At 36.3% G+C, this 13799-nt stretch overlaps 1 protein-coding gene across 2 annotated transcripts; it reads left to right on the plus strand.

Moving 5' to 3' along the window:
* The first annotated feature begins 523 nt into the window (after window positions 1–523).
* Window positions 524–3336, plus strand: LOC138868111 (protein NRT1/ PTR FAMILY 2.8-like). Of its 2 annotated transcripts, none has more exons than XM_070171232.1 (3): window positions 524–895; window positions 977–1194; window positions 1712–3336. In XM_070171232.1, exons 1-3 carry the CDS (start codon window positions 751–753, stop codon window positions 3158–3160), a joined length of 1812 nt encoding a protein of 603 aa, XP_070027333.1. In that variant the 5' UTR covers window positions 524–750; the 3' UTR covers window positions 3161–3336. The 2 variants fall into 2 exon arrangements, with proteins under 2 accessions (XP_070027333.1, XP_070027335.1); XM_070171234.1 differs by having other exon boundaries at window positions 527–852.
* The last annotated feature ends 10463 nt before the right edge of the window (window positions 3337–13799 follow it).

Below are 13799 nucleotides of genomic sequence, written 5' to 3' on the forward strand. Positions count from 1 at the left end.
ATAATTATTTTTTTAATGACTTTTCGCATAGAATTAGAGGGAACTAATTTACCGCGCATTTTTGCGCCAAAATTTTCCCACCAATAGTCACGGGCAAATGCTATTGTTAAAGAAATTTTAATTTTCCCACTGTATTTCGGTGGGAATTGCCACTAAAAAAAATTTCCGTGGGAAATTGATGTGTTTCTAGTAGTGACTGCTCTATCAATGAAGCAGTGAATTATAGCACATGTAGAGAAGGTCTTTCTAGAATCTGAGATTGAGAAATGAAGAAGAAGAAGTATAGATGAAGCAACTAGACCTCACGTGCACTATATGTGCAATTAACTACTCTTAACAGTACATTTAACTACCTCTTAACAGTAATAACAAACCTCTAATATAACTAGACTTTAATCACAGTTAACTCAGCTGAGTTAGCAACTATTTCAATATTTTGGTGTTTTTTAAACTTTTATAAAATAGGAAAGGCAAAAAGAAAAAATGAAGAAAGAAAATAAACGTGCATTTTCCCACAAAATTCGGCAGGTGATGGTGAATGTAAGCCATCAGTCTAATTTTGTTCCTCCCTCTCTCTTTCTTCTCATTGAATGTTGAGAGCATCGGTTACCTTTTCTTCTTTGTAGAGACAAACACCTTTTTAGTTTTTACCATATCATGGGATTAGAAGCAAGATATTGAGTATTTGCCATTTGCGAATAGAGATTAACAGTACTAGCTAGAGAGGAGAAATGGCTGAAGAGATCATCAATGCAAGCCAATATTCTCCCCCTGAAGAATCAAATATTGCTCCAATCGTTCCTCGTTCCACAAGGAAAAAGGGAGGATGGACAGCCATCGCATTCATTCTTGGTAAAGACAAAAAACATCCAATTCATCAACACAGATCAATATTGTACGTACGTAAACAAAAAAAAATAAATACTATGTAAAGACCATGTTGATGATCTCTTTGTGTGTGTGATTGTTTCTGAAGGGAATGAATCGTTTGAGAAATTGGCGTCGGTGAGTTTGATATCCAACATGACCACATATTTGCGGACCAAATACAATATGGGGGGAGTATTTTTGGTGAACGTGGTGAGTATATGGTCTGGCTGTTCCAACATTACACCTTTAGCTGGTGCTTTCTTGGCTGATGCTCACCTTGGCAGATTCCTCACCCTCCTTTTTGGTTCCCTTGCTTCTTTCCTGGTACATTTCTTCCTCACATACTCTTAAACAAATTTCTTTTCTTTTTGCGCAAATTTTGGTTTTAAATTGCTATATGAACATATGGTCCGCTTTGAGCCAATCCTGCACGGTTTTCCAACCAAAATTCTTATACCATTAAGAGTATTCAACACCTTATAACTAGATTTTTTTCTTTTCTATTTTTCCTTTTGCGCAAATTTTAGTTTTAAATTGCTATATGAATATATGGGGCTAAAATCTCGATGTGTATGTGAGTCTAGTAGCAAGGTATGTGGTCCTAGCGGACGTAGGCTTTTGGCGACAGATTCATCTGAATCCAGAACTGTACGAATATATATATATATATATATGTAAAAATCTATTAAAATCTTACTAACAGCTATTAGATTTGAGCCTATAATTTTGACAGTTTAATAATATCAGTGCAGAGTTGAACTCGTAAAGTTTAAATCATGGATCCGTCTTTGGCATTACTTAACAACTGGTTGAAAGCCCCCAATTCTTGTTCTTTTGGCAGGGGATGGGGATGGTGACATTAACTGCTGGAGTAGATGAACTCAGGCCACCTAATTGTCAGGGCCTTGCAACTTGTTCCGATCCACAAAAGTGGCAGCTTGCATTCCTTTTTGCAGGTCTTGGATTTATGGCAATAGGTTCAGGAGGTATCCGAGCTTGTAACATCGCCTTTGGGGCTGATCAATTCGATACTAATACAGAGAAGGGAAGGTCTCAGCTTAAAAGTTTCTTCAATTGGTGGTATTTCTCATTCACCATTGCCCTTATCATTGCTCTCACAGTTGTTATCTACATCCAAACCAATATCAGCTGGTTTATTGGCTTCCTAATCCCAACTTGCTGTTTAGCTCTTTCCATTATGATTTTCTTGATTGGTCGCAACACTTACATTCGTTTGAAGCCTCAAGGATGTGTTTTTATCGACATGGCAAAGGTTATAAATGCAGCATGCAGAAAGAGACATGTTCGCATTGTACCATCAGGGAATTCCCTTTATGAGCCTGTCCCTAAGGAAACTGCAGAAAACCAGATCTCAGTACTTAGGCATACAGACAGATTCAAATGCTTAGATAAGGCCGCTGTGGTTGTGGATTCGAGCACTGAATTGAATGCTGAAGGAGTTGCTAAAGATAGCTGGAGACTGTGCAATGTTGAACAGGTGGAAAGGCTGAAATGTGTTGTGGGAATTATACCTGTTTGGGTAGCTGGAATCACTTGTTTCATCACTATGGAACAGATGAATACATTCGGGGTTCTTCAAGTAATTCAATCCGACACAAGAGTTGGGAATTTCAATATTCCTCCCGGGTGGATGGGATTAGCATCCATGATTGCCCTGGCTATATGGATCTTCATATACGAGTGTGTATACGTTCCCAATGCATCGAAAATCTCTAAAAAGGAAGCCAGATTGTCACTGCAAATAAGAGTCAAAATAGGCATTTTCATGTCAATTCTTTGCTTAGCAGTAGCTGCATTTGTAGAAATAAGGCGCCGAGACTTAGCCCTGAAAGAAGGCACATTCATCTCTCCACTTGGAATCGCAATCTTTTTGCCTCAATTTATTCTATCAGGGTTGACAGAAGCATTTGCCGCGGTCTCAGTCATGGAATTCTTGAATAACCAAGTACCAGAGACAATGAGAAGTGTAGCTGGAGCAATTTTTTTCTTGAGCCTAAGCATTGCCAGCTACCTCAACACTCTCATTGTCAATATCGTCGAGATGTTAAGTGGACTACATGGGAGAAAACCATGGTTGGGAGGTCATGACCTTAACCAAAACAAGCTAGAACGTTTTTACATCCTTATTGCTGGATTGGGAGTACTAAACTTCATATACTTCCATTTTTACGCTAGCCGTTACATTCTAAGTTATGAAGAGTCGAAGAGGAGACAGACTGTGTTGGAAACTCGCATTGATCATGTCGACCTGCCAGAGAAGAAATCATGAAAATTGGAGAAAATTAATATGGTTTAGTGATCCAAATGAAGTAATTGAATCAAGACATGAGTTAATTAAATTTATGTCTTTTATATATATGTGTCCTAAGCATGCTACTTTATTAGCGGTCACTGTCAAATATTAATTGGGAAATCTACACAAAATGTTCATTTGGGCCAAACTAATTACCCACTCAAAGCTTTTTACCTAATGAGATTTTACGCAAATAGCCGACTATATTCATTGTTTACTTTTTTTAGCTATATATATGGAGTATACATTAATTATGTATAATTATACACATATAATACATAAATTATACATATATTATAACTCAATCGACTATTTTTAGTTTAAGTGATTGGATGAACGGCTATTTGGATTAATTCTTCTTACATAATACACCCATGTGGTCCAAAATATTTACTCTGGCTTTCTATTGGAATTCCCTTTTCCCATTAATTACTCTTTATCTTTTTGTATTTTATCTCTCCTGTTTTTTCCTATTTATCCTAACTTTTCCTTGCCATTCCTTTTCTCCCATCAATTACTTTCTCCCTTTCTCCCATTAATTACTTTATGTCTTTTTGTGTGTTTCTTCTCCTATTTTTCCTACATTGTAGGTTATTCTATCTTTTCAACGTATGTGCTTTTGTTTGAAGGCTTCAAGAGCCTTTCATGCATTCATAGGTCAAGATACCCCGATCCAAAACGTCTCATTAATAAACTCCATATATAAGTTAACTCTTCAATCACATACGGAGGTGGTTCCAAAATTTAAATTTAATGGGTTCATCTTTTAATGTTTTAGCATTGAATTTATTATATTGTTAAAATTATGGTTTTAAATTTAATATTTGTTGAGATTTTAATAGATTTTTACATATAAATCTATACTTTGTATCGGAAGTTATGGGTTCAGTTGAACTCGTATCCGAAACGCTACATCCACTCCTAACCACATACTGCGATTAACTAACTCTGAGGATTATTGTTACTAGGACTTATTATATGATACACAATCTAATGACAAAGAAAAAACAAAACAAAGTAATTTTTTTTTTTAAAAAAAGAGCTAACAAAATGATATATTGTAATAATATGCAATATTTCAACTGAAACTTGAATAAAAACATATTTACCCGATAGTATATCGCTAAGGTATCAAATTATATTGTAAGAGTATACGGTTATACTACAACAATATACTATAATAGTATATATATATATATATATATATATATATCGAAATGTTATATGGGTAGAGTCGCGTAATTATTTTATATGGGTAGAATCAGGATAACTATTTTGATTTCTATGGGTAACCCTATATATATCCCAATATTAATGTTCCTCAATGCTTAAAAGTTTGAGTATATACTGTAGGACTATACAGGGGCCGGATAATATATAAGGAATTAGGGTGTGTTTGGTACGAAGGAAAATATTTTTCAATTTTTCCATGTTTGGTTGCCTTAAATCTTTTGGAAAATATTTTTCTTATGAACTCATTTTCCTTTAATTGGAGGAAAATGTTTTCCTTATCAAGAGAAGGGAAAACATTTTTTAAAACTCCTTCTCAACCTTCCCCACCCTCACCAATCCACCCACCCCCTCTCTCCATTTTTTTTTCTTCAAATTTCAGTTTTTTCGTTACCACTCATCCTACTACCCCTTCACCCACCCCCACCCCCCACCCCCCGAAAAAAAAGTTTAAATAGATTTTTTAGTTTTTATTTTATTATTTATCGGTTCAAAGACTCAAAATTTTATAAGTTCCAAATTTATGAGTTCGAAGGTTTATGTGTTTTAAATTTACGGGTTTAGAAATTATAAAGTTTACGGGTTCGAAATTTTGCGGTTTTGAAAGTTAAGCGGTTCGAAAGTTTATGAAATTTGTGGGTCCGAAAGGTTGTTAGTTTGAAAGTTTATGGCTTCATGTTTATTATATCTAAATTATTTATGAATACTCCTATGAAGTCACTTTCCTTAATTTGCGTACCAAACATCGAAAAATTAATAAGATTACTATTTGTTTTCCAAGAAAACAAAAGGTATAACGGAAAATTCCGTTATACCAAACACACATTCCGTTATACCAAACACACCCTTAATCCTTTTCGCTTCTTAACAACACCTATTAAATCTTAATTCCGAGCAAATTAAGATTAGTTATGTGACTTTTTACTGCCATATCGCTTCATGTAAGCTCTGCCTCAATGCAATATTATATAGACTTTGTAAGTTCCTTTACCTTTTTAAAAATCTCTAATGAGAATCTAACAAACATTGGACCTAAAGTAAACGCTACGTATACTTCCGATTAATTAATACTACTAGTTTGTAGAAATTACTTGTAGTTTCATTCTTTCTATTTTCAATGTCACTTCAGATCACAATAAGCTGTTATCAATTAAAAATAGGATCTGGAATACAAATTCGACTGTAGTATATTTTAATCTTTATATTCAGATCAATTTTGAACAACATTGATAACGTGTTATTCGAAAGGAAGGACTGGTTTTATAGTTTTGTGCTAACAAAAGCTTAACAGGGCTTCGTCAATCTTCGTAGGCTATGAAACATCAGCTATATTAGGAGAACTGAAAATATGACAACAATATGGTTTCGGTATATCCTTATAGAGTCAGTCTCTTTAGCTCAAATTATGCAAGTAGTGCCTTGCAGCCAAAGTGATTCAACGTTCACCAAATATGGCAAACTACAACCGTGAGGGCAACTTTCACTAGCCCATTGATTACTTAACAAAACAAGGTGCTACAGGAAATACAATTTCATTAGCCTGTCCTAGTGAGTTATTTCCTTCTATGTTGCCAAATACCAAGTTTTAAATTTCTTATAGCAAAGTATTAAACTATTAATCATATAATTTTGAATCCTGTACAGTGTTGTGGAACAATATTCCAGCCGAAGTTTTTCTCACCATATATAGCTTGATATCTAATTTATCAAAGGCGTACTCGAGTATTTAACGCTCATTATACGCAGATTTAATTTCCTATTCCATTATTAACAATAGACCAAGTTTAGTGGGGATTAGAAATTTCAAAGCTGGGTACGTATTTCACGGCTCTTCATTCCAGGAAATACTGAACTCGTTAAAGTTGCTATTGATCAAGTTGAGAAGTGAGAACGATATGTTTAGCCTCCACTGGCGACTAATAATGCTAATTTCGACAGGATTTGTAGACAGGATCTTGCATTTGATTACTCCATCTTTGATAAAGATTCCAATAAATTGACAATTCTATATGCAGTTACGTTATAAAATACTACATTATATACTCGTCGGGTTATTTTATCTTTCAATTTAGCTATAAACATATACAGTTCAGAAAAATATACAAAAGCAGTTTTCTCTTTTTTCCAATTTTACCTTGAGGCATACAGTCATTAATACTACTAGAAATCAGGTGATTTCCGTCCGCCATTTCCGACCGATTTTAATTGGACGGGAAAATGATGGTCGCAAACGTGTACCGACCGCAATTGATCGGAAATTTTCGATCGAAATCGGTCGGAAACTTCAACGCGTTGACTGACTGTCAAACTTTATTTCCGACCGAAATCGGTCGGAAATTATTAAATATTTTTTAATTTTCATATTTCCGACCGAATTCAGTCGAAAAATATTAATTTTTTTATTTTCATTTTCCGACCGAATTCAGTCGGAAATTTTTAAAAAAATTATTTAATTAAATAATTATTTGTAAATTGTTAATTTATTTAAAAAATTAAATATAAATTCATAATTTCGACCGAATTCGATCGGAAATTTCAATAATCTGGAGAATTTATTTAAAATTTCTGACCGAATTTTGTCGGAAATTATGAATTTCTAGGCAAACAAATAATAATTTCCGACCGAATTCGGTCGGAAATCTAGGCAGAAAATGATTGCTTTTAAGCTACACTACCTGTCAATTTAAACTAATATACATCCTATTATGACAACTTACATTGCTGCCATTCAACCATAATTTGAAAATCCACCAAAATAACAGCAACTAATAACCAACAACAACAACAATTAACCAACAACAACAACTACTAATAACCACACCAACTACTAATAATCACAACAACTAATAACCACAACAACAACTACTAAAATGTTTAATAACAAAATAACCATATAATTATCATTCAAATAACCAACTACAACAAAATATTGACAAGTTCAAAACTTTGTTTAACAACACACACATTCAGTGAGTTTTTTATGTAGCATCATCTCCATCTTCACTCATATAACCTTCATCGCTGGCACATGGGGAAGGAGGACATGACCGAGGAATGGAGAAAGCCCCACTAGCAAGAAGATTGGCCAACTGAGTTTGAAGGAGATCAAATTGTTCATCTCTCCTTTCTAGATGAACTTGAAGGGTACCAAATTGTTCATCTCTCTTCTTTTCTCTAGCCTTGGTCTCTTCAAGCTTTGCTGTCAACTTTGTGATCTTTTGTTCCATAGACGATATAGTCGACCTATCAATCGCCTCGCCTTGGGCGGAAGTCCCTATACTTTGCAATCTAGCCTTGTAGCGCCGAAACGATTTATCTGAAAGGCCGTATGCTATCTCCTTTGTAGGATCACCGACAAGATCCAACCATATCCTCTCCGCTTCTTCGTCTAAAATGGGCGGTAGCTCGTCTTGCTCATTCGGTGGCAGGCTTTGAGTATACTCCTTTAAATTGATCTTGTAGTGACCCTTTATTTAGAAGATAGAAAATTACTAACTATATAATATTATAAACATTTATAGTAGTTATGAAACTTACATGTGTAGTCTCCGCCCGGTCCTCGACCCATCTAGTTGGATCTGTCGGTGCCTTCTTCTTCCGGATGTGAGTCTCCATGAAGAACTCATCATGACTCATCTTCCTCCCCAATTTTTTTCCCTACAAATATAATAAAACGTGTTAACGAAATTAACATATATAATGCTTTGTACACCAAAAATGAACGTCTGCTATTAATTATAGTAATTAAGATTCAACAATTTAGTGACAATAATTTGATTGGATTTGGAGAGCATATTGACCCGCAAATCATATCAGTATTGAGATCTAACAACACTTGCAGACTTCAAATATTACTCAAAAATGGACACGGGATTTCTTTCCCGCCTGATCCAAATTCTTTCTTCATTAATGTTGGTGATTCATTGCAGGCAGGGGCAGATTTATATATATATATATATATATATATATATATAAATAATAAGTAAAACAGAAATACAAGATAAAATTATTAAAAGTGACACCACTTGCATCAAAACAGCTTAATAGTCTAGTGGTTGACAGCTTCAAGTTTGATATAAGAGGTCTTGGGTTTGATCTCCCTTGACACCACATAATATTTTTTGACTGTTACGGCCTTAGAAATAGTGACACCGCTTATAAAAACATACACCACTCAGTGCATGTACAATAAAACAGCATTAATAAGCAATGCTGTTTTGGTCTTCTCTAGTTGTATTAATGTCTTGTAATTTAACTGAAAAGTGTAATGTTGACTACAGGTAATAACTAGTCCTATTTGAGAAAGTTGCAGCCAAATAATAATTTTCCTTATATAAGACCCACCCTGTTGGTCTACAGGTAGTAGTTGATTGGATTTTCCGTATTTAGATAACTTCTTATTATTAGTAGTATATTTTGTTTCATTACGTGTAGAGAAGTTAAAATAAATCTTTGGAACGTCTTCTATAAGATTGTTGTAACGACTCGGTTGGTCGTTTCATGAGTTACCGTTCCGTTTTTCCTATTTCTGCTTCTTATTGTCTTGTTCAGACGTATAATATGATATCAGGTTAGTTGGTTCGGGTTCAGAGAGGTTTTGAAAAAGAATGAGACACTTAGTCTCTTTTGAGTAAGCTTGAGTTGGAAAAGTCATCTGGGTGTTGATTTATGTGAAAAAGGGTTCAAATGTGAATTCCGATGGTTCAAATAGCTTCGGGAGGTGATTTGGGACTTATGAGCATGATCGAAATGTGTTTTGGAGGTCCGAAGTGGATTTAGGCTTGAATTGGCGAAATTGAAATTTTGGCGTTTTCCGATTGATAGAGGAGAATTTGATATAGGGGTCGGAATGGAATTTCGGAAGTTGGAGTAGGTCCGTTGTGTCATTTGTGGCATGTGTGCAAAACTCCAGGTCATTCGGACGAGGTTTGATAGACTTTTGATCGAAAGCAGAATTTGAAAGTTTTTGGAGTTCTTAGGCTTGAATTCGATGTTAATTTGGTGTTTTGATGTTGTTTTGAGCGTTCCGAAGGTTGGAATAAGTTTGAATGATGTTATGGGATATGTTGGCATGTTTGGTTGAGGTCCCGAGGGCCTCGGGTGAGTTTCGGGTGGTTGAACGGATCAAATTTTGTTGTGGGAAATTGCAGATTTTCTGCGATTGGTGTTGCAAACTTTTGGCCTTCGCGTTCGCGAGAGAGCTCTCGCATTCGCGAAGGGATGAGAAATGAGGCAGTCAATTTGGTCTTCGCGTTCACGAAGGGTGAGGGTTAGTGTGCTTCGCGAACGCGATGAGGTTCCCGCGTTCGCGTAGAGTAAATAGAGCAGCTATGGTCCTAGCCTTTTGTGCTTCGCGTTCACGTTAAGGGGCGCGCGTTCGCGATGGTTTGAGAAGCTGAAGCTTCGCGTTCGCGTATAGGTGGTCGCGTTCGCGAAGAAGGATTTTGTGGTCAACGGATTTTTGTGTTTCGCGAACGCGAGGTTTTGACCGCGTTCGCGAAGAAGGAAATGGTCACCTGGGCAGAATGTTTAAATAACCATTATCCGCGATTTTGGGTCTAACTTTCACCATTTTTGAGAGATTTTGGAGCTTTTTGAGAAGAATTGAAGGGGGAATCAAAGGGGAACACTTAGAGGTAAAATTTATGGACTTAATACTCGATCCTATGTGATTTCTACCTAATTAAACATGAAATTTGTGGAATCTAAAGCCTAAAATTGGAGAGTTAGGGCTTGGAATTTGAGACTTTGATTTGAGGATTTGAGGGGTCGTTTGTGGTTGTATTTTGATGTATTTGATATGTATAAACTCGTGGGACTGTAAGGATTTTAGTTTTGTGATTTTTATTAGAATCCGAGAGGTGGCCCGGGGGGTCGGGTTTGGTTAATTTTGGGATTTTTGATGTAAATTGGTTATTTTCGAGTGAGTTTATTCCCTTAGCATATTTTGATGGTATAAATCTGTTTTTGGTTAGATTTGGAGCATCAGGAGGTAAAGGCATCGCCATCTAGAGTTTGGACCGGATAGAGGTAAGTAATAATTGTAAATGCTGTCCTGAGGGTATGAAACCCCGGATTTCACATTGTTGTGCTACTTTGAGGTGACACACACGCTAGATGACGTGCATGGGGTCGTGTACCGTTGGAGATTGTGACTTAGTCCATCCCGTATGACTGTTAAGTCCCATATTTGATTGAAAACTATTTAATATCATTGTGTTTTGGAAAGTATTATCATGTTTTGGGTTGAATGCCATATTTGGGCCTCGTGCCAACTGTTTTGGATCTTTAGGGGATTTTTACTACTATTTCTCACTGTTTTGACTTCATATTTGTACTCAGTCATGTTGTATTCTATCATTTTCATAACTCAGCCATATTTATTCCGTTTTGATATTTTGGGTTGAGCATCATGTTGTACTATTGCCCGAGTGGCTTGAGAGATTTCTGACTGAGTGAGGCCGAGGGCCTGTGTTGTGAGGATATTATGAGATCGGGCTGCGTGCCACAGCAGTGTTGTACTGATTCATGATTATGAGGCCGAGGGCCTGATTTGTTATGCCACGAAGTGGCTTGTTATGAGGTAGAGGGTCAGTTTGATTATGCCACGAGATGGCTTGTTGTAGCGCTTGGGCTGTAGGAGCCCTTCCGGAGTCTGCACACCCCCAGTGAGTGCGGGTAACCAGTGTGAGATGTGATATTGCCCGAGGGGATGATACAAGTGATTGTGAGGTAGCCCGAGGGGCTGGTTCTGTTGGTATTTTGCCCAAGGGGTAGTTATGGTACTTGTTTTGCTGAGGGGCTGATTTATATTTCTATCCTTTTTCTCACTGTTTTCATCACTCGTTTGAACTACTGAAAGATGTTTTAAAAAGTTTTTACTGAACTAAGATGTTTTTACGAGTTTTACTGCTCAACTGCCTTTACTTTTATTACTTACTAAGTTGGCGTACTCACATTACTTCCTGCACCCTGTGCAAGCTAGCGAGTGCTGATTTGTCTTCCAGCAGGCTTTCGGAGTTGACTAGGTAGCTGTTTGGCGTTCGCAGCTGATAATAGGCGAAATCTAGGTGATTTAGCTATTGTTTATGCTTCTGCTTGATTATATTCCGATGTCATATTATGGTTAATTGATGGAAAAACAGGCTCTACTCAAAATATGTATACCTTGCAGGATGAGAAGCCTAAATGATGCTTTCAAGAGGATATTGGGATGATTTATGAGCAAGAACAACCCCTAGGAGTCGAGTGTGTGCAAGGACGAGACGGACAAAAATAGACAAAATCAAGCTTCAGAGGCGCGTGAACTATCGCGCGAACTACAAAGTTCGCGCAGTAGTTCGCGCGTATAAGGAACAGAGGCAGAATACTGCGCGAAGTAGTGCACGAACTTTGTAGTTCGCGCATTACCGACCCGGAGAGACTTTATTTAGGGGTAAAATTGGAATTCCTTCTTGATCCCACTCAATTTACATAAAGCAAAATATCCATTATTGGGGGGAGATCAGATTTTGAGGGGAGTAAGTGCAAAAATACTATTTATCCTTGAGAGAAAAGCCATTGAAGATCAAGCTTGGAGCTAAGAAAGAGAAGGAAAAATATCATTTTGGATCAAGAGTTTAAAGAGTTCTTTCAAACTTTCTTCTTGTTGCTTGTTAATATTATGTTTAAAACTTTTATTGTTAATTTTTGTATAATTATAAGTAGCTAAAAACTCTAATATTCTTGGGTCATGGATGTTAGATGATCTTGTTGTTTGAAGCTTAGATTGAAGATCTTGAGTCTATCGTTATGGGTTGTTTATTTGATTCTGCTTCTAATTATTTTACTAAGTAGCTAACAGTGAAATATTATTTACGAATCTTGAATTAAACTTGACAAAGGAAATTCTTGATTGCATATAGAATCAAATAGAGCAAGATCCAGATCCTGGGCATCGGGTGAAAGATTTGCAATTAAGATAGAACTATACTTAATTGCCTTGCTTGGTTGAAAAATAGAAGTTGTAAATGCATTCTTGCTAATATTAATACCATAGACATATAAGTATTAGTTTAACTTGAATAGATGCATAAGGACTCGAAAGATTCTTATGAATATTATTAACCCTATAATCAATAACCCGGATAATTCAATAAATCAATCTTAAGCTAAAATAGTAGCATGACCTCTAGCAAGTCCATGACCCCGGAATATCTTTACCCAAATTGTTATCAAAATATTGTGAATTTGGTGTAGTAATTTTGTATTGAATTATTGTTTAATTACTAAGTAAATTGTAAATTGGTTCTTTATATAGTTTGTGATAATTAAGCTTAAATTGATAACCGTTTGAATCTACATCAGTCAAGAAGTTGATCACAATTTCTCGTGGGAATGATACTCTACTTACTACTATATTACTTGTCGATCGCGTACACTTGCGTGAGTGTTTTGGTCGCAACAAGTTTTTGGCGCCGTTGCCGGGGAATTGAAATTAGCTACTTGACTGTTTTAAGATTTTATTAGCTGTTAATAAAAAAACCTAAATTTTACATCTACTTTGTTTGTGTTGCGCAAGCTCTTCTCTTGAATGCGGAGGAGTAGAAGCACAACCAACCTCTTCCCTTTTGATCCTGAAATTGAATGAACAATTCATAGAACAAGGAAGGAGTGGGAAGCTAGAAACAAAACAGAAAGAGAGTTGGACATTCAAGTTCAACTACAACCAACAGTGATGGCAGGTAATCAAGAACGTACGGTTATAGAAGCAGCAAGGCCAAACCTTGCTAATATGACTCAGGCCATTGTGAAGCCTGAAATCACCGGTCACTTTGAGCTTAAACAGTACATGGTGCAGCTGATACAGTCCACTGGGCAATATGTTGGTCTATCTCATGAAGACCCACAAAGGCACATTTAAATTTTTTTGGAAATAACGGATACTTACAATTATTTAAATGTTTCCAAGGATTATGTCAGGCTGACCTTATTTCCCTTTTCATTATTGGGGGATGCTAGAGAATGGTTGCAAAAAGAGCCAGCTAATTCAATCCACAATTGGGATGATTTAGCAAAGAAATTCCTAATCAAGTTTTTCCCCACCAAAAAGACAAAGTTTTTGCGGAGTCAGATTCTTGGGTTTCAACAACGGGATGGTGAAACTCTTCGCCAAGCTTGGGAAAGATACAACAAACTACTTCGGGATGGTCCTCATCATTGTCAAACTGATGAAGTATTGGGCTATACTTTTGTTGATGGATTAGACGAAACTTCCAAAATGAATCTTGATTCAGCTTGTGGAGGTAGTTGCATGGCAAAATCATATAGTGAAATACAACTTCTGCTGAATAACTTTACTGCTAATGATCATAATTGGCAAGGTGAAGGAGAACCAAGGAGAGCA

The sequence above is a fragment of the Nicotiana sylvestris genome, chromosome 3 (genome assembly GCF_000393655.2).
Source record: "Nicotiana sylvestris chromosome 3, ASM39365v2, whole genome shotgun sequence".
Taxonomy (NCBI): domain Eukaryota; kingdom Viridiplantae; phylum Streptophyta; class Magnoliopsida; order Solanales; family Solanaceae; genus Nicotiana; species Nicotiana sylvestris.